The sequence below is a fragment of the Heterodontus francisci genome, chromosome 12, assembly GCF_036365525.1.
Source record: "Heterodontus francisci isolate sHetFra1 chromosome 12, sHetFra1.hap1, whole genome shotgun sequence".
Lineage (NCBI taxonomy): Eukaryota > Metazoa > Chordata > Chondrichthyes > Heterodontiformes > Heterodontidae > Heterodontus > Heterodontus francisci.
Window position 1 is genome coordinate 108,996,303 of NC_090382.1, and position 27,988 is coordinate 109,024,290.

General features: G+C 46.0%; 1 protein-coding gene across 1 annotated transcript in view; it reads right to left on the bottom strand.

Annotated features, from left to right (window-relative positions):
• The window catches only part of gemin5 (gem (nuclear organelle) associated protein 5), a 59,606-nt gene extending 31,624 nt beyond the window's left edge, over positions 1-27,982 (bottom strand). The window contains exons 1-15 of the mRNA XM_068044067.1: positions 27,152-27,982; positions 24,978-25,132; positions 23,165-23,346; positions 21,506-21,657; positions 18,095-18,202; positions 15,766-15,895; positions 13,992-14,157; positions 12,300-12,512; positions 9,730-9,815; positions 7,837-7,919; positions 7,605-7,741; positions 6,269-6,342; positions 4,288-4,469; positions 3,339-3,478; positions 61-232 (exon numbers count right to left, since the gene is read on the bottom strand). Coding sequence (XP_067900168.1) covers positions 61-232; positions 3,339-3,478; positions 4,288-4,469; positions 6,269-6,342; positions 7,605-7,741; positions 7,837-7,919; positions 9,730-9,815; positions 12,300-12,512; positions 13,992-14,157; positions 15,766-15,895; positions 18,095-18,202; positions 21,506-21,657; positions 23,165-23,346; positions 24,978-25,132; positions 27,152-27,293 — 2,122 coding nt within the window. The 5' untranslated portion in view covers positions 27,294-27,982. The remainder of the gene's footprint in view (positions 1-60; positions 233-3,338; positions 3,479-4,287; positions 4,470-6,268; positions 6,343-7,604; positions 7,742-7,836; positions 7,920-9,729; positions 9,816-12,299; positions 12,513-13,991; positions 14,158-15,765; positions 15,896-18,094; positions 18,203-21,505; positions 21,658-23,164; positions 23,347-24,977; positions 25,133-27,151) is intronic.
• Between the last annotated feature and the right edge of the window lie 6 nt (positions 27,983-27,988).

The following is a 27,988-nucleotide window of genomic DNA, read 5'->3' on the forward strand; positions in this document are numbered from 1 at the left end:
GAGAATAAAAGGTACAACAATAACTAGAAAACACAAGACACAAGACGCAGCGGTCAGTACCTTTGGGTGGTCTGGTGTGTTCCTGTTTCGAAACATCCCACTGCTGCACCGTGAAGTCATCTCCTCCTGTCCACACGGAGTCTGCATCGACTGGAGACCACTGGACACCAAGCAGCCTCCCGACATGTCCGCGATAGTTACACAGAGGCTCCTCCTTCAGGACGTCCCACACCTGCAGCACAAGAGGCATTCAGGGCTTTCACAAAGGGGAATAAAGCATGTCACATGAAAAGGGACAGTCTCCCTATCGAGCTTGGTCCTCCCACAGCCCAAGTACACTTTACCCCACCCACTGAATGTCCACACAGAGCCCATGTACACTCCACCCATCATGAAACCTACCCTACATTCTGGACAGCACACTTTAGGACAGATGCGAAGACTTTAGAGAGGGTGCAAAAAAGATTTGAGACAATGGTTCCAGGGATGAGGGACTTCATTTACCTGGATAGATTGGTGAAGATGGGTCTTTTTTCTTTCATGGAATGTGGGCATCACTAGCAAGGCCAGCATTTGTTGCCCAACCCCAATTGCCCTTGACAACGGAGTGGCTTACTAGACCATTTCAGAGGGCAGTTAAGAGTCAACCACATTACTGTGGGTCTGGAATCACATGTTGGCCAGACCAGGGAAGGACAGCAGATTCCCTTCCCTAAAGGACATCAGTGAACCAGATGGGTTTTTACAACAATCGATGGTAGTTTCATAGCAACAATACTGAGACTAGTTTTCAATTCCAGATTTTTATTAATTAATTAAATTTAAATTGCACCAGCTGCCTTGGGGGGAATTCGAACCCATGTCCCCAGGGCATTAGCCCGGGCCTCTGGATTACTAGTTCAGTGACATTTCCCCTATGCCACTGTCCTCCTTAAAGAGAAGGTTGAGGGGGAGATTTGATAGAGGGGAGTTAAAAATCACCAGGGGTCTGGACAGAGTAGATCAAGAGAAACTGTTCCCATCAGTGGAAGGGAACCGTTTCTCCCCATCTACCAGAAGACAGTGGCGCAGTGGTTAGCACTGCAGCCTCACAGCTCCAGGGACCCGGGTTCGATTCTGGGTACTGCCTGTGTGGAGTTTGCAAGTTCTCCCTGTGTCTGCGTGGGTTTTCTCCGGGTGCTCCGGTTTCCTCCCACAAGCCAAAAGACTTGCAGGTTGATAGGTAAATTGGCCGTTATAAATTGTCACTAGTATAGGTAGGTGGTAGGGAAATATAGGGACAGATGGGGATGTTTGGTAGGAATATGGGATTAGTATAGGATTAGTATAAATGGGTGGTTGATGTTCGGCACAGACTCGGTGGGCCGAAGGGCCTGTTTCAGTGCTGTATCTCTAATCTAATCTAATCTAATCTAATCTAAGACACCGATTTAGGGTGAATGGCAAAAGAACCAGAGGTGACACAAGGAAAAACATTTTTACACAGCCAGTGGTTAGGACCTGGTGGAGGCAGATCCAATTGTACCTTTTGAAAGGGAATTGGATAAGCAGCTGAAGGCAGACAATATGCAGGGCTATGTGGAAACAGCAAGGAGTGGGACTAGCTGAGCTGCTCTTGGAGAGAGCCAGCAGGAAACAATGGGCTGAATGGCCTCTTTCAGTGCTGTAACGATTCTATTCTATGAAATCTCCTTCCATGGCCCATTTACACTCTGCTAAATTAATAATCATGAATTATAGAAACCCACAAAAGGCTAGAAACCATTTTTGGTCAAGAACATTTCGTTGTTGCCAATTATGTGAAATAAATTGATGGAATAGCCTCTCAATTTGAAGAGTTTATTACCGAGTGAGCACGCACAGCTGTTTCCGCTCAAAATAAATGGGGCACTGAAGTGCCATAACCGACAACTTTGCAATTGGCGTTATTCTAACTAGATAACAGTTCTTGTATTCTGCCGATATAAGCAACGCTGGTTTGAAAGGCAGATGTTTGAAGTGCTGGAGTTTGAATGTACGGGCTACAGAATGCAGTAATTCATCGAGACTACTTCAACAGCACTGTCCTGCCCTGTAACCTCCACATCCCAGAGAGCGAAAAGCAGCGAAATCGTGGGAACACTCAACTCTTCCCAATCCCACAGCCTCTGGATTAGGGATATACATCAACCATCCCTTCTCCATTGGTGGGTCAATGCCCTGGAACACCCAACCCAATACCACTATGCAAGCAGAATGGCGCAGCACAGAGGGAGGCCATTCGGCCTCTCGTGTCTGTGCCGGCTCCTTGAAAGGGCTAGAAGACAAGGGGATGGAAGTCATGCTGCAGCTACACAAAGCCCTGGTTAGACCTGTCAGCAGTTCTGGGCACCACATCTTAGGAAGGATATATCAGCCTTGGAGGGAGTGCAGAATAGATTTACCAGAAAGATACCTGGACTGAGAGTTAAATTACAAGATTATACAAACTAGGATGTATTCCCTGGAATTTCATGTTAAAGAGTGACTTGATCAATGTTCTAAGATATTAAAGTGAACAAATAGGTTAGATGGAGAGAAACTATTTCTGCTGGTTGGGGAGTCTAGGACTTGGGGGCAGAGTCCAAAAATTTAGAGCCAGACCTTTCAGAAGTGAAATTAGGAATCATGTTTACGCACAAAGGGTGGTAGAAGTTTGGAACTTTCTTCTGCAAACAGCAATTGGTGCTGGATCAATTGTTGATTTTAAATCTGCGATTGATAGATTCTTGTTAAACAAAGTATTAAGGAATATGGGGTTAAATGGCCTCACATTCCAATGTTTCTTTCCAATTAGTTCCACTGCCCTGCTCTTTCCCCACAGCCCTGCAAATTTTACCCAACTATTTATCCAATTCCATTTTGAAAGTTACTACTGAATAGGCTTCTACCACCCTTTCATTATCGCATCTCAAATCACAACTCACTGCGTAAAAATGTTTCTTTTCATCTCACCTCTGGTTAACCTGTGTCCTCTGGTCACTAACCGTCCTGCCAGTGGAAATAGTTTCGCCTCATTTACTCTATCAAAACCTTTCGTGATTTTGAACAGCTCTATTAAAACTCCTCTTAACCTTCTCTGCTCCGAGGAGACCAATCCCAGCTTCTTCAGTCTCTCCACATTAACTGAACTCCCTCATTCTGGTAAATCTCCTCTGCACTTTGTCCAAGGCCTTGATATCCTCGAGTTCAGGAAGAAGGTGGCACGCCATCACCTTCTCAGGGCAATTAGGGATGGGCAGTAAATGCCAGTCTTGCCAGGGAAGTCTGAAGTTAAAGCCCTTTGATAGTTTTCCACCTTAAATGAACCAGTAACTCACCTGTGCGGTGCCGTCGTAACAGGCGGACACCAACAATGCATCATGGTGTGGGCTCCAAGCCAGACTGGTGACCTTTCCGGTGTGTCCAGACAGTGTCCTGTATGGCTCAGTTACTGTGACCGGTGTGTCCGGGGATTTCTCTAAAACACAAAGACAATAATATTTTTTATTTGAAAAGCAAGTTGGGGGGGTGGGGGGGGGGGGGGGGGTGGTGGCGGCAGCTCTGTCTGCCTCGGCCTTACAATGGTGCAGAAGTGATCACTAAAGCAAGGAGGCACGGGCTGTTACTGAAAACCTCATCACCTGCCCCAGATACGCCTCCACGGGCTGAATGACACCGAGAGGAATATTGCATGAGCGAGGGAGTGCATGAGCACATGTGAGAGAGATAGGGAATAAGCGAGTGAGAGAACGAGCGAGTCTGCATGTTACAGTCCCCACCTTGTACTGCGGGCATGCTCACCCGAACCACATTTGCTCGCTATATGCAGTGGATTGAATCTACCCCAAGCGTCCGTCACCCATTTGCGATCGTGGAGCGCAGCAGGAAGTGCAGCCTTCGGGCGAGTTTAGTCAGTTGATCCTACTGTGCGTACGAAGAGAAATGCAGGAAGTTAAACTCCCTGCTCATTCTTCCTAGGCAGAGGGAGGAGGCCATTCAGCCCCTTGCGCCCCTACTTCCCCATTGTTACTCACAGACGAAGAAAGTCTTGGCTTCTTCAAACCAACGCAAGCCAGCGTGGATGGATGGGGGAGGGGCATATAACCAACTTGACTGCGATAACTCCCATTGCCAAATAGCCAGCACCCACAACACATGGCCAATGGACACTGATAAACCAGCCCAAGCAGGGTAAGGATGGGGGTGGGGACAGAGTGAAAGATAAGGGAGAGTGAAAGATAAGAAACAGAGGCAGACGTGAAATGTTCAGAGTTGGCGCACAGTTACCCAGCACAGTTTTGAGGTTGTGAATGTAGATGACGGCGTTATTGGAACCAGATGCGATCAGGTAGCTGAGATCGGGCTGCGTGCCGTGCGGGTGATGCCAGCGGATGGCGTTCAGCAGCTTGTGGTGCGTCTGTATGGTGCACAGCAGCTTCAAGTGAGGAGCCTGCAAGATCTCAATCGACCTAGAGAGTGGGGAAAACAAAAAAAGACCAAACACGATAGCAAAACAACGTACACGCAATCGGCCCCAATAAAAAAGAGAACATCAATGACATAAGGGTACAATAAAAACATTCTACCCGTCTCCCTCAATTACATGGGGAAGTTTGCTGGGTTATGGGGAAAAGAGGTGGTGGTGGTGGGACTCATTGGGTGGCTCTTTCAAAGAGCCAATACAAGCACGATGGGCTGAATGGCCTCCTTCTGTGCTATGCAATTTTGTGATTCCTACAATTGTGCGACAAGGATCAGGGCTTCCCGCCTTTTCCCTGATACCACTTTCTTACACTCAGTAATGAACAGCTGAGAGAACTTATTTCAATTCCTGATCTCGTCGAAAGAGCAAACCTTCATTCAGCACAGAATTAAAAATGTTATATCCATCCTCTGGATGTTGGTGTCGCTGGCAAGGCCCAGATACAACTGAGTATAGGCCACTGGAGAGCAACGAACCACGATGATATGGTGTGGGACTGGAGTCACATACAGGCCCAGCCTGGGTAAGGATAGGTGGTGCAGAAATAAATCACTGAACTAAAGCAAGGAGACACTTCCTCTTACTGAAAACCTCTTCACCTGCCTCAGATACGCCCTACATACTGAACTACATTGAAGCGTTGATGGTTAATATCTGTGCAAATACTGCAGCCATATCTGCACACAGCACGACCCCACCAAGCGAGAGGGTGAGAGATCGAGTTTGTGTGAGATAGGGAGCGAGCATGTGCATTTGAAAGCAAGCGAGCATGAGCGAGTGAGCATGCAAGCGACAGAGCGAATTACCGTCCCCACCCTGTACAGTGGGCACGCTCACGCTAACTAAAGGAACATTAGTGAACCAGTTGGATTTTTCTGGCAATCCAACAGTTTTTTGGTCACAGCAGGTCTGTCAGCATCTGTGGAGAGAGTAATAAATGTATTTTTTATGTTTATTTTATTTTAGTTTGTTCAGTTTGTTTCTACTGTGTTTACCCACTGTGTTTTTTCCATGTTTGTGCTTGCGGCTGTTCAGTTTTCTGTCCATTAACACCCTATCTGTACTAATGCTTTGTCTCTCAGCACACCATTAACATATTGTTTGCCTTTGCTCCATGACCTTCTGGTCATCTATTCTGTGACCTTGTCCAATCAATACTTTTACTTTTGTTATCTCTTGCCCCACCCCCGCTTTACTTGCTCAAAATCTTTTATATTTCTTATATCTGTCAGCTCTGAAGAAGGGTCACTGACCCGAAACGTTAACTCTGCTTCTCTCTCCACAGATGCTGCCAGACCTGCTGAGTATTTCCAGCATCTGCAGTACTTTGCTTTTATTTTAGTTTTTTGGTCACATATACCAGCACCAGCTTTTTACTTACAGATAGTATGTTCTTTTTAACCCGATTTTAAATCTGCAAACTGCCATTTGATCCAACTTCTCAAGATTACTAATCCAGTAAAATAACCCCCACAATTCCCCACACCTTCCTCACTTGGAAATATACATCCCGTTCCTTCACTGTGGCTGTGTTAAAATCCTGGAACTCCCTTCCTAACAGCACTGTGGGTGTACCTACCCCATATGAACTGCAGTGGTTCAAGGAGGCAGCTCACCACCACCTTCTCAAGGGCAATTAGGGATGGGGCAATAAATGCTGTCCTTGCCTGCATCCCTAGAACAACTGAAACAAATGCACAAAAGAGACAGGAAGACTAAGCGAGTTTTTTTTATTAAGTGATGTAAAGAGATTGTGAAATATGTTATTGTAAAGTGTTGTCTCACCCGTCATCATTCCCGATAGCTAGGACTTTATTATCAGGTTTCCAGCTCAACTCGCTGTGACCTGGAAGTTTATGCTAATGGTGGCAGGGAAGTAATAAAGAGAGAGAATTTATCAGTAGAGTGCAGCGACCGCTCGAACATCTATACTCTCCACTTGCCTGGATGGGTGCAGCTCCGACAACACTCAAGAAGCTCGACACCACCCAGGGCAAAGCAGCCCGCTTGATTGACACACCATCCACAAACATTCACTCCCTCCACCACCGACACACAGTGGCAGCAGTGTGTACCATCTACAAGATGCACTGCAGCAACGCACCAAGGCTCCTTAGACAGCACCTTCCAAACCCGCGATCTCTACCAACTAGAAGGACAAGGGCAGCAAATACATGGGAACACCACCACCTGCAAGTTCCCCTGCAAGCCACACACCATCCTGACTTGGAACTATATGGCCGTTCCTTCACTGTCGCTGGGTCTAAATCCTGAAACTCCCTTCCTAACAGCACTGTGGGTATACCTACCCCAAATGGACTGCAGCGGTTCAAGAAGGCAGCTCACCACCACCTTCTCAAGCCTCACTAGAGCTGGGCAATAAATGCCCATAAAAAATGTGAATTAATAAAGTTAAAAATTAAAACTTCACTGTGGGCTCCTTCGTGGAGGAGCAATTCTCCCCAGTAGAAAACTCAAATTATTCGGCCCCCTCACTGCCTTCTTCACTTTCATCTCCACAGATCAGGGGTGTCTGAGATTATCTGCTTTCTTTTTCTGTGCAGTAATACAGATCCTCCGGTGCCAGCCATAGCTCAGTGGGTCACGCACTCGTCCCTGAGCCAGAAGGCTGTGGATTCAAGCCCCACTCCAGAGACTTGAGCACATAACCTAGGCTGACACTCCAGTACAATACTGAAGGAGTGCTGCACTGTCAGAGATGCCGTCTTTCGGATGAGACGCTCGTCTGCCCTCTCAAGTGGACATAAAAGATTCCCCGGCCACTATTTTATAGAAGAGCGGAGGAGATCATTCCAGTGTCCTGGTCGATATTTATTGCTTAATCAGCATCAAAAAGAGTAGATTATCTGGTCATTGTCACATTGCTGTTTGTGGGAGCTTGCTGTGTACACTTTACGTCCCGAGATGGTGACAGGTGCTACAGAAATGCAAGTCTTTCTGCTTTCTTTAATGCCCACTTTTTTTTTTTTGAGATTGTGTAATCTGTAAATGAGGAGCTTTGGGTCATCGTGAATAAAAATGTAAACTCCCATCCCAAAAGTGACCTGCACCCCTCCCAAGGTTCATCATGTTTAAGTTAAGCGCCTGGCAGCGGGCCTACCTTGATGCCGTTGGTCTCTCGGATTAACCGGTTGATGTCCTGGGCATCTGCCATGAGCCTCCAGGGGTTGTGCTGCAGGATAATACCCTCGCCCGCACAGCTGTACAGCGTCACGCCTGGTCCATCTCCATCGCCAGCTGACGGAGAGAAAACCCAGAGCCCACCTGTCAGTGCCGACGGTACTGTAAGGGTTAATTGCATGCCTTACATCAAAGTATGGAATGGGACTCACCAGTAGACACGGGGGGCAGTGCGGGTCCCCAAGCCAAGGCGTAAACGGTCTTCCTGTGATAGGAGCTGGAAATTTGAGGTGCTCTGCAAGGAATTACAAAAAGTGAACATTCAATACAGAAAGCACTAGGAAGGCAAATGTTTGCAATAAAGGCCAAGAGAATGGAAGTCTTGCTGCAGTCGTATAGGGCTTTGGGGAGACCACACCTGGAGCACTGTGCAGAGTTATGGTCTTCTTACCCCAAGGAATGATATACTTGCCGTAGAGAGAGGGTGCACTTGTAGCTTCACTAGATTGATTCCTTGGGGTGAGAGGGTTGTCCTATGAAGAGAGATTGAGTAGAATGGGCCTATACTGTTTGGAGTTGATAAGAACGAGAGGTGATCTCACTGAAACATATAAAATTAGGGCGGCACAGTGGCGCAGTGGTTAGCACTGCAGCCTCACAGCTCCAGGACCTGGAGTTTGCAAGTTCTCCCTGTGACCGTGTGGGTTTTCGCCAGGTGCTCCGGTTTCTTCCCACAGCCAGACTTGCAGGTGATAGGTAAATTGGCCATTATAAATTGCCCCTAGTGTAGGTAGGGAATATGGGATTACTGTAGGGTTAGTATAAATGGGGTGGTTGATGGTTGGCACAGACTTGCTGGGCCGAAGGGCCTGTTTCAGTGCTGTATCTCTAAAAAAAAAAAAATTCTGAGATGGCTCGACAGGGTAGACACGGAGAGGCTTTTTCCCCTGGCTGGGGAATCGAGAACATGGGGGCAAAGGCTCAGGATAAGGGGTTCAGCCATTTAGGACTGAGATGAGAAGACATTTCTTCACTTGGAGGAATTCCCTACCCCAGAAGTTTGTGGATGCTCAGTTGGTGAGTATATTCAAGTGAATTTCTGGGCTTTAAGGGTATCAAGGGCGACAGAGATAGGGCGAGAAAGTGTTGAGGTGGAGGTTCAGTCTTGACCTTACTGAATGGCAGAGCCCTGAATGGTCTCCTCCAACTTCTATTTCTTTTATGAAACAATATAGCAAAAAAAGAGTCAACGATACTGAACCGATGGAAAGCAGCAGCAGGACCTCTGGCCAAATTGTCCCTCCCTTGCCCTGGGCACTGAGGACAATTGCAGTGCACCCTGGGATAAAACTCAGTTCCACAAGGGATTGTGCATTTACGAACTGACCCATCATCGCAGCCACCATTCAGTTCCCTGTAGAATTCACTTCCTTATTCAACTGAATTAAAAGTGCCAGCTGTGGCTCTGTCAGTAGCATAGTTGCCTGAGTATTGAGGTTATGGGTTCAAATCCCACTCCAGCCCCAGTACTGAGGGACTGCTGCATTGTCAGAGGTGCCTTCTTTTGGATAAAAAAGGTTTGCATTTATATAGCATCTATTATGACCTCCAGGACATCACAAAGAACAGTACAATGAAGTAACTTTGAAATGTAGGTACTGTTGTAATGCAGAGACCACGGCAGCCAATTTGCACATAAGCCCCCACAAACAGCAATGAGATAATGACCAGATAATCTGCTTTTCAGTGATGTTAGTTGAGTAATAAATATTGACCTGGACACCGGGGAGAACACCCCTGCTCTTCTTTGAAAGAGCGACCATGGGATCTTTAAACATCCATCGAAGGACAGACAAGAGCCTCGTTTTAATGTCTTGTAGGAAAGATGTCACCTCTGACAGTGCAGCGCTCCCTCAGTATTGCACTAGAGAGCGCCTAGATATTTCTGCTCAGTCCTGGAGTGGGACTTGAACCCACAATCTTCTGATTCAAAGGCGTGAGTGTGTGGCCACAGAATGCCATGGCTGACATTGGCTGTTTAGTGTGTTGGGACTTCCTGAGGTGGTGAAAGATGCTATATAAATGTATGGTCTTTCTTTACTTACTTGTTTGAATAAATTTCATAAATGCCAACTTTGCCATCATCGGTTCCAAATGCCAATGAGCCCTCCTTGCTCGGATGCCAACACAACTACAACAAAAATAAACAACAATGGATCAAAGCTGCCAACTAACAGTTAGCAGTACCGGGATGAGGGACTGGGAAGCAGAGAAGGTTAAGAGGAGATTTCATAGAGATGGTTACAATCATGAAGGGTTTCGATAGTGTAAATAAGGAAAAACTGTTTTCGCTGGCAGGAGGGTGAATAACCAGAGGACACAGATTTAAGATATTTTACAAAAAGAACCAGAGGTGAGATGAGGAGAATGTTTTTACACAGTGAGTTGTTGGGATCTGGAACGTGCTGCCTGAAATGGCGGTGGAAGCAAATTCAATAAAAACTTTCAGCGGAAACTGAGTAAATGCTAGAAGGGAAAAGAAATTGCAGGACTATGGGGGAAAGAGCGGGGCGAGCTCGGCTAACTGGATACTTCTTCTGAAGTGCCAACATGGGCACAATGAACTGAATGTCCTCCTTCTGTGCTATATGGTTATATTCTGTGATGTCAAATGCATAAATGTTTTATTCTGCTGCTAAGGGGTAATTTAGAGCGGTCAAATATGACTCTTTATGATTCTCAGAAACAGTTCAATCTGACTTGAAACATCATCTCTGTTTCTCTCTCCATATGGGTGGCGCAGTGGTTAGCACCGCAGCCTCACAGCTCCAGCGACCCGGGTTCAATTCTGGGTACTGCCTGTGTGGAGTTTGCAAGTTCTCCCTGTGTCTGCGTGGGTTTCCTCCGGGTGCTCCGGTTTCCTCCCACAAGCCAAAAGACTTGCAGGTTGATAGGTAAATTGGCCATTATAAATTGCCCCTAGTATAGGTAGGTGGTAGGGGAATATAGGGACAGGTGAGGATGTGGTAGAAATATGGGATTAGTGTAGGATTAGTATAAATGGGTGGTTAATGGTTGGCACAGACTCGGTGGGCCGAAGGGCCTGTTTCAGTGCTGTATCTCTAAATCTAAATTCATAGATGCTGCCAGACTTGTTGTGTATTTCCAGCACTTTGCTTTCATTTCACACTTCCAGCATCTGCAGTATTTTGCTATCCAGTCTAATCCCACTTTCCAGTTCTTTGTCTGTAACTCTGTAGATCACAGCACTTCAAGCGCATATCTAAGTATATATATATATTTTTTTTAAGTGTTAGGAGGGTTTCTGCCTCTACCACCCTTTCAGGCAATGCGTTCCAGACCCCACCACCCTCTGGGTGAAAAAGTTACTTAACTTCCCTCTGATCCTCCTACCAATTATTTTAATTCTATGCCCCCTGGTAATGGGCCCCTCAACAAAGACGAATAGGGCCTTCATATCCACTGTCTAGACCCCTCTTAACTTTACACACTTCAATTAGGTCTCCCCTCTGCCGCCTCGGTCCCAAAGAAAACAACCCCAGCTGATCCAATCTTTCCTTATAACTAACATTCTCCTGTGTAGGCAACATCCTCATAAATCTCCTCTGCACTCTCTCTAGTGCAATCACATCTTTCCTATAGTGTGATGACCAGAAAATGCATGCAATTCTCCAGCTGTGGCCTGACTAGTATTTTATACAGTTCCAGTATAACCTCCCAACTCTCATATGCTATGTCTCAGCTAATAAAGGCAAATATCGTGTCTGCCTCCTTGACCACTTTATCTACCTGTGCAGCCACCTTCAGGGATCTGTGGACATGCACTCCAAGGTCCCTCAGTTCCTCTGCACTTTTCAGTATCTGACCATTTATTGTGCATTCCCTTGCCTTCTCCAAATGCATTACCTCTCACTGCTGTGGATTAAATACCTCTATTCAAATTCACTAAATGTAACCATTGATCAGAGAGAGCCTCAGGTGAATTGTGGCGAGTGATCATATGTCGATTGAAAAATATTTCAGGTACCAGGTTAAAAGTACCTAGAATTAAGTGACGAGCTTTCTTTCTTTTTAAGGTGCTTTGAATCTGTAGCAAAATGTGACGTCTCACCAGGGCAAGATCCACAGTTACACAAGAGAGATCTCACAGGAAGGAGATTATCGAATGGACAGGATATAATGGACTGATGGTCTTCTTTGCTAAGCTTGGGGAAACTAAAATTAGACCACACCAGACAAAGCCTCTCTGTAGTTGGAGTCTGGTACACAGACAGGTCAACGTGGGAGCACTGTGCCTTAGTAACGTCAACTGTAACGTGGCAACATCTGATGCAAAGATTAACAAAGGAAAGCTCCAGGATCAATGTTTATTAACCCTCAAACTGAGTCAATGGGTTTCCATCCATCTCCCAAGTCAACTCAATCTTTCTCAGAACCTCAAGACTGTTCACCTCCCTCAGTCTTATTTCCTGCTACAATCTTCAAGTGTTTGCAGGTCAACATTTTTTTTTGATCGAGTCCATTCCTACTCTAGTTGAATCTATGTGGTGTCCTGTGGGCCTTCACCCTTCAACTGGATTCATCAAAAAAGTAAAAGAATCGATGCAACAGAAAGACGTGAGAGAGAGAGAGAGATGAATTGCCAAATACTTACTGATGTGACCTTGGATTTGATTCCTTGCCAAAGGGTCTTGATGTCATAGGCACTCTGGAGGGACAAGGTGTCCCACACCCTGATCATACCATCACCTACTCCTAGAGCAAGCGAGCCGACATTCACAGGCGAGAAAGCCAAGCTGTAGACAAAGCCACCGAGCGTGGGCTGTGTCCAAGAACACTCCAGTGTTCTCAGATCCCAACACTTCACCTAGGGCAGCAAAAAAAAAATGTTACAATAGGACGCAAAAGGAGAATCTTTTCTCTTCAAAGGAAGACGGTTGTGATTGTTGGAGATCAATCAGGACACTGCTGCAGGAGTTCCTCAGGGTAGTGTCCTAGGCCCAACCATCTTCAGCTGCTTCATCAATGACCTTCCCTCCATCATAAAGTCAGAAGTGGGGATGTTCGCTGATGATTGTACAATGTTCAGCATCATTCGTAATTCCTCAGATACTGAAGCAGCCTATGTCCATATGCAGCAAAACCTGGACAACATCCAGGCGTGTGCTAATTAAGTGGCAAGTAACATTTGCGCCACAAAGTGCCAGGCATTGACCATCTCCAACAAGAGAGAATCTAACCATCTCCCCTTGACATTCAATGGCAGTATCATTGCTGAATCCCCCACTATCAACATCCTGGAGGCTACCATTGACCAGAAACTTATCTAGACCAGCCATACAAATACTGTGGCTACAAGAGCAGGTCAGAGTCTGGAAATTCTGCAGCGAGTATCTCACCTCCTGACTCTCCAAAGCCTGTCCACCATCTACAAGGCACATGTCAGGAGTGTGATGGAATACACTCCACTTGCCTGGATGGGTGCAGCTCTGCTCGACACCATCCAGGACACAGCAGCCCGCTTGATTGGCATCCCATCCACCCCCTCCACCACTGACACACAGTGGCAGCAGTGTGTACCATCTACAAGATGCACTGAAGCAACTCGCCAAGGCTCCTTAGACAGCAGCTTCCAAGCCCGCGACCTCTACCACCTAGAAGAACAAGGGCATCAGATGCATGGGAACACCACCACCTGCAAGTTCCCCTCCAAGCCACACACCATCCTGACTTGGAACTATATCGCTGGGTCAAAATCCTGGAACTCCCTTCCTAAAAGCACTGTGGGTGTACCTACCCCAAATGGACTGCAGCGGTTCAAGAAGGCAGTTCACCACCACCTTCTCAAGAACAATTAGGGATGGGTAAAAATGCTGAACTTGCCAGTGACGCCCACATCCCATGAACAAATAATAAAAAAGAATCTCCTAGCACAGAAGCCTATGGGGGTTTAACTCAATGGAGACAGAGTGCAAGATAGAGAGGGCATGAGAGCAAGAGCAGAACAGAGAGCTCGAACGCAAAACAGACAGACAGAGCAAGAGTGATAAAGAGACAGAGATAGAAAGAGAATAAACCGGGACTGCCTGAACTCCTGCTAAAACAGACAGGGCTCAAAATAGTCGACAGGCTTAACATGTTATAAACTGCACTTCTGCTAACCGATTCCTATTGTGATGGCAAATGGTCGGTGCCGCACAGCAAATTGAATGCATTATCGATTTTAAAAAGTGGATGCATAAAGTGGCTTGAATGCTAGTTCACAGCTAAAAGTAAGACACGTCTGGAAATGATTGTGTTTTCAGATAGGCGACAGGAGGTGGTTGAGAAATGGTTAACAGCTCACATCACGGTCCATTGAGGTTGAGAGCAGTAGCTCATGGTTATCCTGGAGGCAGACTGAACTCAAGTTGAAGACAATTCTGCTGTGGTTCTGTCCCTCCGACGACGGCCCCAGCAGTGTCCATTTCTGCTTCCCCGACCTAGTCAGGTCCCAGAGCAGCAGCTCCCCACTGTGAACAAAGGCAAATCAGTATCAAGTTACATCAAATCTACAGCACAGGCCATTCAGCCCAACTGTCCATGCTGACATTTATACAACACAAGTCTCCTGCCACCCCTCTTCCTCTCACCCCATCAACATAATCTTCTTTTTCTTTCTCCCTCATGCATTTATCTATCTTCACCTTAAATATATCTCGACTGTTCACCTCAACTACTCCCTGTGGTAAAGTTTTCCCTGAATTCCCTATTGGATTTATTAGTGATTATCTTGTATTCATTGCCACTAGCTTTGGTCTCCACCACAAGTCGAAACATCTTCATATCCATCCGAGCAAACTCCTTACTAAATGTAAAGACCTCTATCAGGTCACCCCTCAGCTTTCTCTTTCCTAGAGACATGAATCGGTTATCAATTCATAAGCAAATGTTTGTTTGGCATGTATCTGGACTCTCACTAAACCCCAGAATGGCCCCCAATGTGTTCCCCTCTTTCAACTCTTAGAAATGTTTATACCTCCAATGACTTGCTTGGGGGCTGTTCCACTCCCATAATGAGTCAACGAGCAGACAGCAGTGCAAAAAAAAAACTGCAGGATGAAACGTGGACAATAGATTGGGGATCATACCCCTGAGCTAATGTCAACCTCAGGGAGCCAAACCTCCGGCAGCAGGTGATTCTTTTACCTCCCAATCCCCACATGGGCAGGCAGCAGTATAACTCCCGTCTGTGAGTTGGGTTGGAGAGTAACACATTGGAGGACAGGGTTGAGTCGATAGCATGGTTTTTTTTTTAAATTTAAAGTTTGTAGATTTAGATTTTGTATAAACTACTGCCCCATGCCTGACATACATGAGCATCTGTGCCTCTACACTGACACACACCGGCACAGAAGGAGCCCAATCAGTCCATTGTGACTGTGCCGGCTCGTTGAAGATACTCTCCCTGCCCTTTCCCCATAGATCCTGCAAACATTCCACTCGTATTTATCCACTTCCCTTCTGTAAGTTACTAATGAATTAGCTTCCATCACCCTTTCAGGCAGTGCATTCAAGATCATAACCAAGCCGCGCAAAATGTTTCTGTATGTCACATCGTTAATATCAATGGCAGTCACAGGTTCAGGAAACCAGAAAGAGGTTGAGTGCGCAAAGTACAATGAATTGGAGGGACTGTACAATCCATTAAGTTCCTCCATAATTCCAAAACAACATTTGTAACTACGCTTCATTGGCTGCTAAGCACCTTGTAAAGACTTCCATTACCCTTCGTGTGAATAAGTGCTTCCTGATTGCGCTTCTAAATATCCTGCCTAGAATTTTAAAGTTACTCCCCTTTATTCTGGACTCCTCCCTCAACCAGAGTTCTCTCCACCTACGCCATCAACTCCGATAAATCATTTCAAACACCTCGATGAGCTCACCCCTCAAACTTACAAGCTCATGGGGAATACAAGTCAAGTCTATGCAACCTGTCTTCATAAATTAAATCCCTGAAGTCCCAGTATTTTTCTGATGAATCTGTGCCCTGCCAAAGCAATACTGTTGCACACTTTCTATTTTAAAATTCAGAAAATTGACTCTTTATCAGCTTGTGGAAACTAAGGTGAGCCCCTCACCCGAAGCTGCTGGATACCAGTTGGGTGGGACGGGTTCGTGGCCAATGCACAGTCAGCCAAATCCGTTCCTTTATTCCCATATCCGTTCCTCCTCGTCTCTTCAGCGAAGGCAACTTCAGAGTCATCACACCTAGAAGGAAAGACATTCGAGATCCTGATTAGCCATCTGCTGTGAAGCACCTTGTGAGGTTTACTGCATGAAAGGCGCTATATAAATGCAAGTTATTGTTTTTGATCTGCGCAAGGTTTCAGCTCATTGGACCAAGTGTGAGACCTCCTTACCAATAGGATAACGTATTCCAGTGGCAATACTGCAGTATTTGATTGATGAGAACACTGCCTTAGAACTACATGCAATTTAACTCTTCTTTAAAGTAAGGAAGAACCTGCATTTCTATGGCGCCTTTCATGACCCCAGGATGTCCCAAAGCACTTTATTGGCAATGGAGTATTTTTTGAAGCATAGGCACTATGGTAATGTAGTAAATGCAGCAGGCAATTTGTGCACAGCAAGCTCCCACAACTGCAATGTGCTAATGATCAGATAATCTGTTTTTAGTGCTTATGATTGAGGGATATATATAGAAATGTAGGAACAGGAAGCCATTAAACCATTAAGTTCCTCCATAATTCCACAATTACGTTACATTTGTAACTAACGTGCTGCAAAGCACATTGTAAAGACTTCTAGATTCCCATTACCCTGTGCCTGAAGAAGTGCTTCCTGATTTCACCAAGATCAAATCTCCCTGATTCAGTGAGATCATAGCTGATCTGTGACCCAACTCCATATACCGACCTTTTCTTCATATCCCTTAATACCTTTGGTTAACAAAAATCTATCAATCTCAGATTTAAAATGAACAATTGACCCAGCATCAATTTCCATTTGCGGAAGAGAGTTCCAAACTTCTACCACCCTTTGTGTAAAGTTTCCTAACTTCGCTCCTGAAAGGTCTGACTCAAATTTTTAGAATCTGCTCCCTAGTCCTAGACTCCCCAACCAGCAGAAATAGTTTCTCCTTATCTACCCTACCTGGTCCCCCTTAATATCTTGGAAACTTCAACCAACTCACCCCTTCCCCTTCTAAATTCCAGGGAATACAACCCTAGTTTGTGTAATGTCTCCGTGTAATTTAACTCTTGGAGTCTAGATATAATTCTGGTAAATCTACACTGCACTCCCTCTGAGGCCAATATATCCTTCCTAATGTGTGGTGCCCAGAACTGCTCTCAGTGCCCCAGATCTAACCAGTGCTATGTACAGCTGAAGCAGGACTTCTACCCCCTTGTATTCCAGTCCTCTAGATCAGTGGTTCGCAAACTTCTCATTGAGAATTCTATAAACGCCTGGCACATTTACATTTCTGAATGTAACGTTCATCAGTGTCCTTGTTAAAAAGGCTTGCATGAAATTTTGCCAGGGCTACCCGATATAAGACACTGATGTGTCTGATGATGTGAAAACTTTTATCTTCCCTTCGGCTGAAAGGTAACTCGATAGTTTCAGCAACATGCCGGTTGAAAGCTTCCCCCACACGACACTTCTCCGTTCTTCCTGGAGTGGGATTAAGCTCGGTGAGTCCTGTTGGGAACACTGGCACTGTTTCAGGTGTAACTCCCCCACACCCCCTGCCTACTCACTGCACAGCTGCTGAGCGTTACAGGGTTTTTTTTCCCCCTCCCTCTCTGCTGTTTATTGGTCTGTCTGCACTAGAATATCACTGACGTACTGCCTGGCCAGTGGCATTCATATCATCAGGACACCGCCAGCAACTGTCGGCGCTCACTTGACCTGCACCATCGCAGCAACACGTGTCACATTATTTCATGGACCACTGGGACGTCTCTATGGAACCCCCCCCCCCCCCCCCACCCCACCCCCTCAGGGGTTCACAGACCTCAGCGGGAGAACCATTGCTCTATCTATAAAGGCCAGCCTTTTATTAGCCTTTTTGATTATTTTCTACACCTGTTCACACATTTTAATGATCTGTGAACCTGGATCCTCAAGTCTGTTTGGACCCCCCACCGTTTCTAGCTTTTCACCATTTAGAAAGTACTCTGTTCTCTCCTTCTGATCTCACATTTGCCAACATTGAAATCTATTTTGCCCATTCACTTAACCTAACTTCCAACTGCATTGGTAAATTTGGATGTGTGGCTTTCTATCCTATCATCTGAGTCGCCGATAACACAGTCAGTAATTGAGGCCCCAACAATTCCTCTCAGGAGTTGGGAAAATGGAAACTTTGCTCAGCTTTTGGTGGAAAAAAATTACTTTTAAAGAAGATTTTAAAAAACGCTAGGCTCGGAAGTGAAAATTTACCTTTGCCCTTTGTGGAGTTCCAGATACGGATAGTCTGGTCCCTGCTCCCAGAAGCCAGGTAACAGCTTTTGGCAGTGTCCTCTTTCATAAGCTCCCCATTCAGTCCATCTATTTCCAGGAGACAAAATGAAATATTACCAATTCAAATTTATCCTTGGTGTATTGAGATGAGGTGCATCAGTGGCGAGAAATGAAATAGGAGGTAACGACACAGCAGGTACAGCACAGTGTTAGATACAGAGTAAAGCTCCCTCTACACTGTCCCAACAATAAGCCTTAGCTCCAACCTCAGCAGAGTGCCTCCTTTTGTACAACAAGGCAGCTACAGGAACAAAAGTTCTATAAAAATTGCAAACAGCGCCCTGGGCTAATTCTAGTCAGATAAGATTGAAAAGCACAAGTTACATACACTTATATAGAAGCTTAGTTTGACCACACTTGGAGCTTTGCACAGAGTTTAGGTCTCGATATTACAAAATGATATAGAGTCACTGGAGAAGATTCAAAGATTTACAAGGATAATACCAGACTGAAAGGGTGCAACTGTCAGGAAAGACTGAACAGGCTGGAGCTCCTTTCTCCAGCAGAGTGAAGGGGTGACCTGATAGAGGTCTATAAAATGATGCAAGTTTTTTATAGGGTAGATGTAGAGAAGAAATTTCCATTTGCGAGGGAGACCAGAACAAGGGCTCATAAATATAACAGTCACCAATAAACCCAAAAGGAAATTCAGGAGAATCTTCTTTACCCAGAGATTATTTAGAATGTGGAACTCACAGGGAGTAGTTGTGGCCAATAGCAGAGATACAGTCAAGGGGAAGCTGGATAAACACACGAGAGAGAAGGAAATAGAAGAACATGCTGATGGAGATAGATGAAGAAAAAAGAAAAGAAAAAGTCTTGCATTTATATTGCACCTTTCACGACTACCGTACATTTCAAACTGCTTTACAGCCAATGAAGTACTTTTGAAGTAGTTGTTTGGTGGTACAGAACCTTAGTATTGCTGAAAGTATAGGCATGATTTTCAAAGCATTTTGTCTTGAACTTATCACGACAGAGATGGCTTGCTTCACCTGTTGCTCAAATAATGGCCACCCCAATCAGATCACTGCTCGCTGTGTATTGCACCTATGCACAACTGGGCCTAAGGCTGCCACCTTTGGACCTGAAAAGTGCCCAGACGACCTCAAATTACCCTGGAACGGGTAAGGTATCTCAAAAAATTTGAGTAACGGGCTTCACGCTGCGACTATGCAGTAGCAACCCGAGTGGTATTTTCCACTAACAGGATGTTACCATCGAGCCAAAAGGAAGTTCTGCCTACCACACAGATCAGTAATGTGATATATGAATTTCGGTGCAGGTACAATGCCAGGTACATAGGCCGTACGTCCCAACGTCTGGTGGATCGTATCAAACAGCACGTTCCTTCAGCACTTCAGGCCACTCAGCTCCGGACCTCATTACAGCCTTGGTTCAAACATGGACAAAAGAGCTGAACTCAAGAGGTGAGGTGAGAGTGACTGCACTTGACATCAAGGCAGCATTTGACCGAGTATGGCATCAAGGAGCCCAGCAAAACTGAGGTCAATGGGAATCAGGGGGAAAACCCTCTGCTGGTTGGAGTCATACCTAACGCAAAGGAAGATGGTTGTGGTTGTTGGAGGTCAATCATCTGAGCTCCAGGACATCACTGCAAGAGTTCCTCAGGGTAGTGTCCTAGGCCCAACCATCTTCAGCTGCTTCATCTATGACCTTCCTTCAATCATAAGGTCAAACGTGGGTATGTTCACTGACGATTGCACAATGTTCAGCACCATTCGTGACTCCTCAAATACTGAAGCAGTCCGTGTAGAAATGCAGCAAGACCTGGACAATATCCAGGCTTGGGCTGATAAGTGCAAGTAACATTTGCATCACACAAGTGCCAGGCAATGACCATCTCCAACAAGAGAGAATCTAACCATCTCCCCTTGAAATTCAACAGCATTACCATCGCTGAATCCCCCACTATCAACATCCTAGGGGCTACCATTGACCAGAAACTGAACTGGAGTAGCCATATAAATACCATGGCTCCAAGAACAGGTCAGAGGCTAGGAATCCTGAGGCGAGTAACTCACCTCCTGACTCCCCAAAGCATGTCCACCATCTACAAGGCACAAGTCAGGAGTGTGATGGAATACTCTCCATTTGCCTGGATGGGTGCAGCTCCAACAACACTCAAGAAGCTCGACACCATCCAGGACAAAGCAGCCCGCTTGATTGGCACCCCATCTACAAACATTCACTCCCTCCACCACCAATGCACAGTGGCAGCAGTGTGTACCATCTACAAGATGCACTGCAGCAAAACACCAAGGCTCCTTCGACAGCACCTTCCAAACCCGCGACCTCTACCACCTCGAAGGACAAGAGCAGCAGATGCATGGGAACATCACCACCTGCAAGTTTCCCTCCAAGCCACACACCATCCTGACTTGGAACTATATCGCCGTTCCTTCACTGTTGCTGGGTCAAAATCCTGGAACTCCCTTCCTAACAGCATAGTGGACTGCAGCGGTTCAAGAAGGCAGCTCACCACCACCTTCTCGAGGGCAATTAGGGACAGGCAATAAATGCTGGTTTCGCCAGTGACGCCCACATCCCGTGAATGAATTTTTTTTTAAAACGTCGCAATAGGCAGAGTACTGACTGTACTCATCCATCCTGTACTTGTAAAAATCAGAACATAATGTCCAATGTTAGATGTGATTCCGTGATTGGACAGCACTTGAACAATCCTGAGTGTGTTAAGAATTACACTAACAACCACTTTAAGATTATCAATTGGGCTTGCTGTGTCACTCACTTAGGCTTGCTCGAAGCTACATATATTCATATGCAGGGACCTGTCCTCTGCAGACAAAAGGAACATGTCCAGGCTTTCCGCCTTTTTTCAAGTAAACAAAAGCCTGAGGGACAATAGTCTGCTGGTGCATTTTCCATGGCAACACCTCAACTAGAGTCGACTTGCCAACCAATCAGCACCCTTTTCTCATGCAGTATAAACTGTTGCTCCCTTTGCAATTTGGCATTCTTGCATCTGTCCTGACGAGTGCAAGATGAAGAACTGCAAAAGCATGCCTCTTTTCTCAGCAATACTTCTGAACTGTCGTCAATGTTGCAATGTAGGAAAAGGGTGGGATGAGGTTCATGTGGGACATCAATGCCAGTTGGGCCGAATGGCCTCTTCTTCTGCTGTAAATACAATGCAGCTCAATGCATATAGCACACTGCAGCCGTAAATACAGAATAAAGCAGTTCATTTTAGTTAACAAAGGCAGGGACAGTTCAAGCATCCGTTTAATGCAGTGGGTTTAACTCGTGACTGTAGTCATTCGAAACAATGGGACCTGCTTGTCCTACCCGAGGTAGTGTCATAGCGATCCAGGAGCCCTTCCTCACAGAGCTGCGGACACCAAGACAGGAAGTGAATCTCTCCGTCGTGACCTCGCAATCTGTGAATCACCTCCCCCTTTCGGTTTATATCGATGATGACAATCATCCCATCTTTGTACCTGGAGGAAGGAGGAGAAGTTAAATCACTGAAAATAGACTGCTGCAAAGAACAAGCTCATTACTTTTCACATTACCACAAGGTGGATAGAATTGCAGAATTGGATTTCCAAAAGCAGCAAAACCTGTGGAATCGCCTGTACTAAAAACGGAATTTGATTTATTTAATCATGGTGAACCAGCTGCCCTGATTATGAATGAATGGAGGCTACACAAACCGACCTAGTACTGTCACCTTCAAAGACTAGTGCACATACAGCCCCAGCTGTCTCTGCTCCTGCACCCCCAATAAATTCGACTACATTGCCTCTCTTCATTCTTCCTACCAAAATTAATCATTTCCCATTTCTCTGCTTAAATTTCATCTGCCGTGTGTCTGCCCATTTCACCTGTTTATCTATGACCTTCTGAAGTCTGTTTGTAACAACAATGGGATATTCATCTCATAGCTGTTTATGGGATTTACTCTGTACAATCTGGCCAGGGCATTTGCCTACAAAACAACATAAACTGTAGTTCAACAGTAATTTCTTGGCTGTACAGCACTTTCAGAAGCCCCGAGGCAGTGATAAGGCACAGGCAGCCGAGTAATGGTACCTCTGATTCAGAGCACTCTCTCAGTACTGGGTAGGGAGGGTCAACATTTTGTATCCTGGAGCAGGGCTTGAACTCTCAACCATGTCAGCCGTGGCTGAGTGGGTAGCACTCGTTTCTGAGCCATAAGATTGTGGATTCAAGAACCAGTTCAGAAACCTGAGCACAAAGCCTAATCTCGCACTTTAGTGTAGTACTGAGGGAGTGCTGCACTGTCCTAGGTGCCGTCTTTCAGATGAGACATTAAACCAGCAGCCCTTCTGCCCTTTCAGGTGGTGGTAAAAGATGCCAAGGCACTATTTATAGAAGAGCTGGGGAGTTCTCCCTGTTATATTATGTTAATATGTATCCCTCAACCAACATCACTGAAACAGGTTATCTGGTCTTTATCACATTGTTGTTTGTGGGAGCTTGCTGTGCACAAACTGTCTGCTTAATTTGTTACATTACAACAGCGAATACAACTCACATAAAAAAAGTACTACTTTGGTGTTAACGCACGTTGGAACGTTCTAAGGTTGTGAAAGGCACGATGCGAAAGCAAGTTCAGTAATTGTGACCATTAAACTACCGGATTGTTGTAAAGATCCGTCTGGTTCACTCATGTACTTTAGGGAAGAAAATCTGCCGTCCTTACCCAGTGTGGCCTACACGTGACTCCAAACCCACAGCAATGTGGTTGCCTCTTGCCCTCTGAAATGGCCCAGCAAGCCACTCAGTTGTATGAAAGAAGGCAGCTCACAGCCACCTTCTCGAGGGTAATTAGGGATGGGCAGCAAATGCTGGCCTTGCCAGTGACACTCGCATCCCATGAACAAATAAAAACATGGGCTATGCTTATGGATCTCAAGCTGGCTACAATCAACACTGGGTCCAAATAAAAGCACAGGCCATCTGTTCAGCATCACCACTCACCCCACTGCCACATGGTCTTCATTGTGAGGCGAGCAGGAGAGGCAGAAAATGGTTCTGGGTTCTGGGAAAAAGTGGTGGGTGTCGTTTCTATTAGACCACCAACAGATCACAATCCCCTTCTCATCTCCTGACACCACCAGCTCCTTCTTCAGGGGAGACCAATGGACAGCGGTGATGGTATTCTGCAACAAATTAAAACAATCGTGTTAATTATACATGAGAAATAAGAGTAGACCATGTGGCTCTTTGAGCCTGCTCCCCATTCAGTGAGATTATGGCTGATCATCTACCTTAACTCCACTTTACCCCCATACCCTGATAGATCAAAAATCTATTGATCTCACCCTTGAATATACTCAATGACTGAGCATCCACAGCTCTCTGGGGTAGAGAATTCCAAAGATTCACAACCCTCTGAGTGAAGAAATTTCTCCTCATCTCAGTTTAAATGGCCAACCCCTTATCCTGAGACTATGACCCCATGTTCCAGACTCTTCAGCCAGGCTGGATGTGGAAAGGGTGGTGGGGGGGGGGGGGGGTGGGCAGCAGAGAATCCAATGTGATGCACATGAGCAGGACAGTTCTCATTGGTGTCCTGCGCCAGTATTTGTTGTTGTTTTTGTTATACCTCAACCAGCAGCGCAGATTATCTGGTTATTACCACAATGTGTGGGAGCTTGCTGTGCGCAAACTGACTGCCTACATTTGCTACATTACAACAGTGATGACACTTCAGTGGCTGGAAAATGCTTTGAGACATCCTGAGGTCGTGAAAGGAGCTATAGAAATGCAAGCTCTTTCTTTGCTTTCCTCTACATCGGGTTGGCTGATTGCTCTGCTGAACACCCCGAGCTTCAGGCCACTTACTGCTTTAGTTCTCTGCCTCCACTCCCACTCTGATCTCCCTGTGCTCGGACTCCTACCCTGCTCCAATGAAGCTCAACATAAGCTTGAGGAACACCACCTCATCTTTCGTTTAGGCACTTTACAGCCTTCCGGAGTCCACATTAGAGTCAGAGTCAGAGAGATACAGCACTGAAACTGGTCCTTCGGCCCACCGAGTCTGTGCTGACCATCAACCACCCATTTATACTAATCCTACATTAATCCCATTTCCCTCTCACATCCCCACCTTCCCTCAATTCTCCTACCACCTACCTACACTAGGGGCAATTTACAATAGCCAATTTACCCATCAACCCGCAAGTCTTTGGCATGTGGGAGGAAACCGGAGCACCCGGAGGAAACCGACACAGTCACAGTCAGTACCCAGAACCGAACCCGGGTCGCTGGAGCTGTGAGGCTGCGGTGCTAACCACTGCTCCGCCACATTGCATTTAATAACTTTAGACTTTAACCACCAGTAACATTTTCTCAGGCTGCCAGTGCTGGTAATGGAGGTGGTGTGGACTGGAGTTTGTGGTGGGGATCTGCAGATGTCTGTACTCCTGGAGTCTCCCTGCATTCCATCCTCTTCATTCCTGTTCCAAGGCAACCGTCTCCGCTTTGCCAGGTTTTCCATGTTTCCCTTCCTCTCTGCTATTCCACAGTTGCCATCCACACCTGCTCTGGCCCAGCCTTTTGTATCTTTAGTGCTCCCATTATCGCCCCATTTTTCCATTGCACTATCATCCCTTTTGTCATCTAACTTCTCCTGCCTGCCACCCAATCATGGACCTTCCCTTTACAAGATACAACAGAGAGAGGCTGGTCCACTGAGGCTGTTCCACACATCACACTGACTGAAAAATCCAAGAGCAAACGATCAAAGCTGCACTCGGGTGACGAAAGGACAACCGGCTGGTGAACTGACCTGGTGAGCTGCATGTTCCTTGAGTACAGTTTTAGTCTGTATGTCCCAGACTTTGACGGTGCCATCATCAGACGTACTGGCACAGGTATGTGTTAGACCCGGGTGGTGACAAAAGGTGAACCCAGTGACCCTTTCGGTGTGACCTGCCAACTCTCCTGGAAAGATGAAAGAACAGCGTGCGACAGTTAAACTCAGCAATATCACCATTCATCAGTTTAACCCGGCATCGAAATCTCTACAATAATCTTTCCTCACTGTCTTCTGTTGAGTTATAAATCAGGAGATGCCGGAACAAAAACAGCGAAGGAAGCAGACATCACCCTGATTACGGATAAATAAATACATCAATCCAACAGAGTCATAACATTATCCCAGCCCGAGAGACCATTCAGCCCATTGTACCTGTGCCAGCTCTCTGACAGTTATTCCTCAGCCCCATTACCCATAACGCTTCAAAAATTGGCATCTTCAAATAGTTATCGTCTTCCTTTTTAAAAGCCATTATGGTTTCTGTCCATTATTAATGGTCAGGAATTCCATGCCCCAACAACCCAAGTTTAATGAAACTCCAACTTTTCACTTTAGTTTTTTTGACCTTACATTAAAAGCCCCACAACAACTTGTATTTATATAGCACCTTTAACATCATAACACCTCCGAAGCCACTTCTCAGGAGCTTTATCAAACCAAATTTGACATTGAACATATGGAGACACTAGGGCAGGTTGTTAAAGAGGCAGATTTGACAGAGTATCTTAAAGGAGGAGAGAGAGAGGTAGAAAGGCAGAGAGGTTCAGGGAGGGAATTCCAGAGCTCCAATGATGGAGCAATCAAAATCAGGGATGTGCAAGAGGCCAGAATTGGAGGAACACAGATATCTCGGAGCTGGAGATTACAGAGACAGGGACTTCACCAACCAGTGGAAATAGTTTTAACTTGCCCATCTCGTTCTTAAAAAGAAACACTCAGACTTTTAAGCATTTCCATCAGATGGACTCTTAACCATGTCTACTCTGGTGAAAAGCTCATTTGACACAGAAATCCTGGCCGATAGCTCCCAGTCGTGGAGTTCAACGTCCATGCTGGGTGGGCCCTGCACAACTCTGCACAGACCGGGAAAAGAAGCTATGGATTTTCCCCAACGACTCTACCACAGCTGAGCCCTCCCTCTCCCTCCTCCTCCCCCCCTCAGGTGTACATTAAAAGATCCTATGACACTATTTTGAAGCACAGCAGGAGAGCTCTCCCCAGTGTCCTGGACAATTAATTAACTGTCAACCAACATCACTGATAAAGAATGATCAGAAAAGCTAGACTAATCTTTTATAGCGGGTAGCGTTCCCTTGCCTCTGAGACAGGAGATTATTGGTTCAAATCCCCACGCCACAGACTCGAGCACAAAATCCACACTGACACTCCCAGTGCAGTACTGAGGGAGTGCTGCACCATTGGAGGTGCCGTCCTTTTGGGCGAGACGTTAAATTGAAGCTTGCTCAGATGGACACCACAGGCCTCATTACACATCAACAACTTGCATTTATATAGCACCTTTAACGTTAGAAGTTCGAAAACACTTCACGGGACAAAATAAGACACCAATTCACATTAAGGAGCTATTAATGTCTCACTTTGACAAAAAGAGATAGGTTTTAAGAAGCCTCTTAAAGATTTTCTAGTCCTACATCACAACAGTGACTACACTTCAAAACATACTTCATGGCCTTGAAACAACTTGCATTTATATAGTGCCTTTAACGTAGTAAAAGCTTCACAGGCGCAATTTTCATGCAAAATATGACACCGAACCACATAAGGAGATATTAGATAGGTTTTAAGGAATGTCTTAAAGGAGAGAGAGAGTTGGAGAGGTTTAGGGGAGGAATTCCAGAGTTTAGGGCCTAGGCAGCTGGAGGCACAGCCGCAAACAGTTGATCAATGGAAATCAGGGATGTGTAAGAGCCAAAAATTGGAGAGGCGCAGAGATCTCGGAGGGTTGTAGGGACTGGAGGAGGTTACAGAGATAGGGAGGGTGATGGAGGGATTTGTGGGGAGGTAGGTTTTAAGGACGGCCTTAAAGGATAGTGAAGATTAGGGAAGGGAATTCCATTTGGGAGGTCCTGGGGATGGGAAAGGCGATATATAAACGCAAGTATCCTTCCAGCGGGGGAATGTACCGAGGATCAGAGGCTGGCCCGGGGTGATCTCCAGGAGGAAGATGCTGTTCTTGGCTCCGAAGCCGAGGATTCCCCGGGGGCTGGTGTCGCTGCAGCGGCTGCAGTACCAGTTCGGGGAGGGAGTCAGCACTTTCCCCGGCATCGCGCTCGCCAGCTCCGGCTCCAGCCTCTCGGTGTCCGGCTCCCTCTGGATCCTCGCAGTGCGGCTGCTACCTGCAGCCGGCTCTCTGTGTTCAACCGGCCCCGGCTCACTCTCCTCGTGTTAGTCTCAGTCCCTGTTCCTGCCCCTGTCTGTCTGTCAGTCACTCCCTCTTCCTCTTTATGCACCTCCCCCTGCACATGTGTTACTCCCCTATCCCTCAATCCCTTTCTGCCTCTCTATTTTCCCTATCATGTGTGTGTATATATATATAAATAAAAATGTCACTGCTACCCTGTATATATCCCTCCTCTGTATATCTTCCCTTATTCTTGTATCTCTCTTCCCATTTGTATAAATCAGTCTCTCTTTCGCCCTGTATTTCTATCAGTCTCTATCAGTGTCCCTACCTCTGTCTATGTATCAGTTCGCCTCTCTATTTTGTGTCTATCTCTCCCCTTCTCTATTTATCTGTCTCTCTGTCTCCCTGAGGTTTGAAATGTGGTGTATGTCTATCTAACTCTCTGTCTCTTTATCTGTTTCTATATCTATCCCTCACCCTCTGCATCTATCACTCTGTCTCCATCCCTCTCTATCTCCCTCTGCCTCTCCCTCTCTTTGTGTTTGTCTGTTTTTCTCCCTCTCACCCTCTATCTCTCTCTCCCTGTCTTTCTTTCTATCTCTCTCTCCCTGTCTTT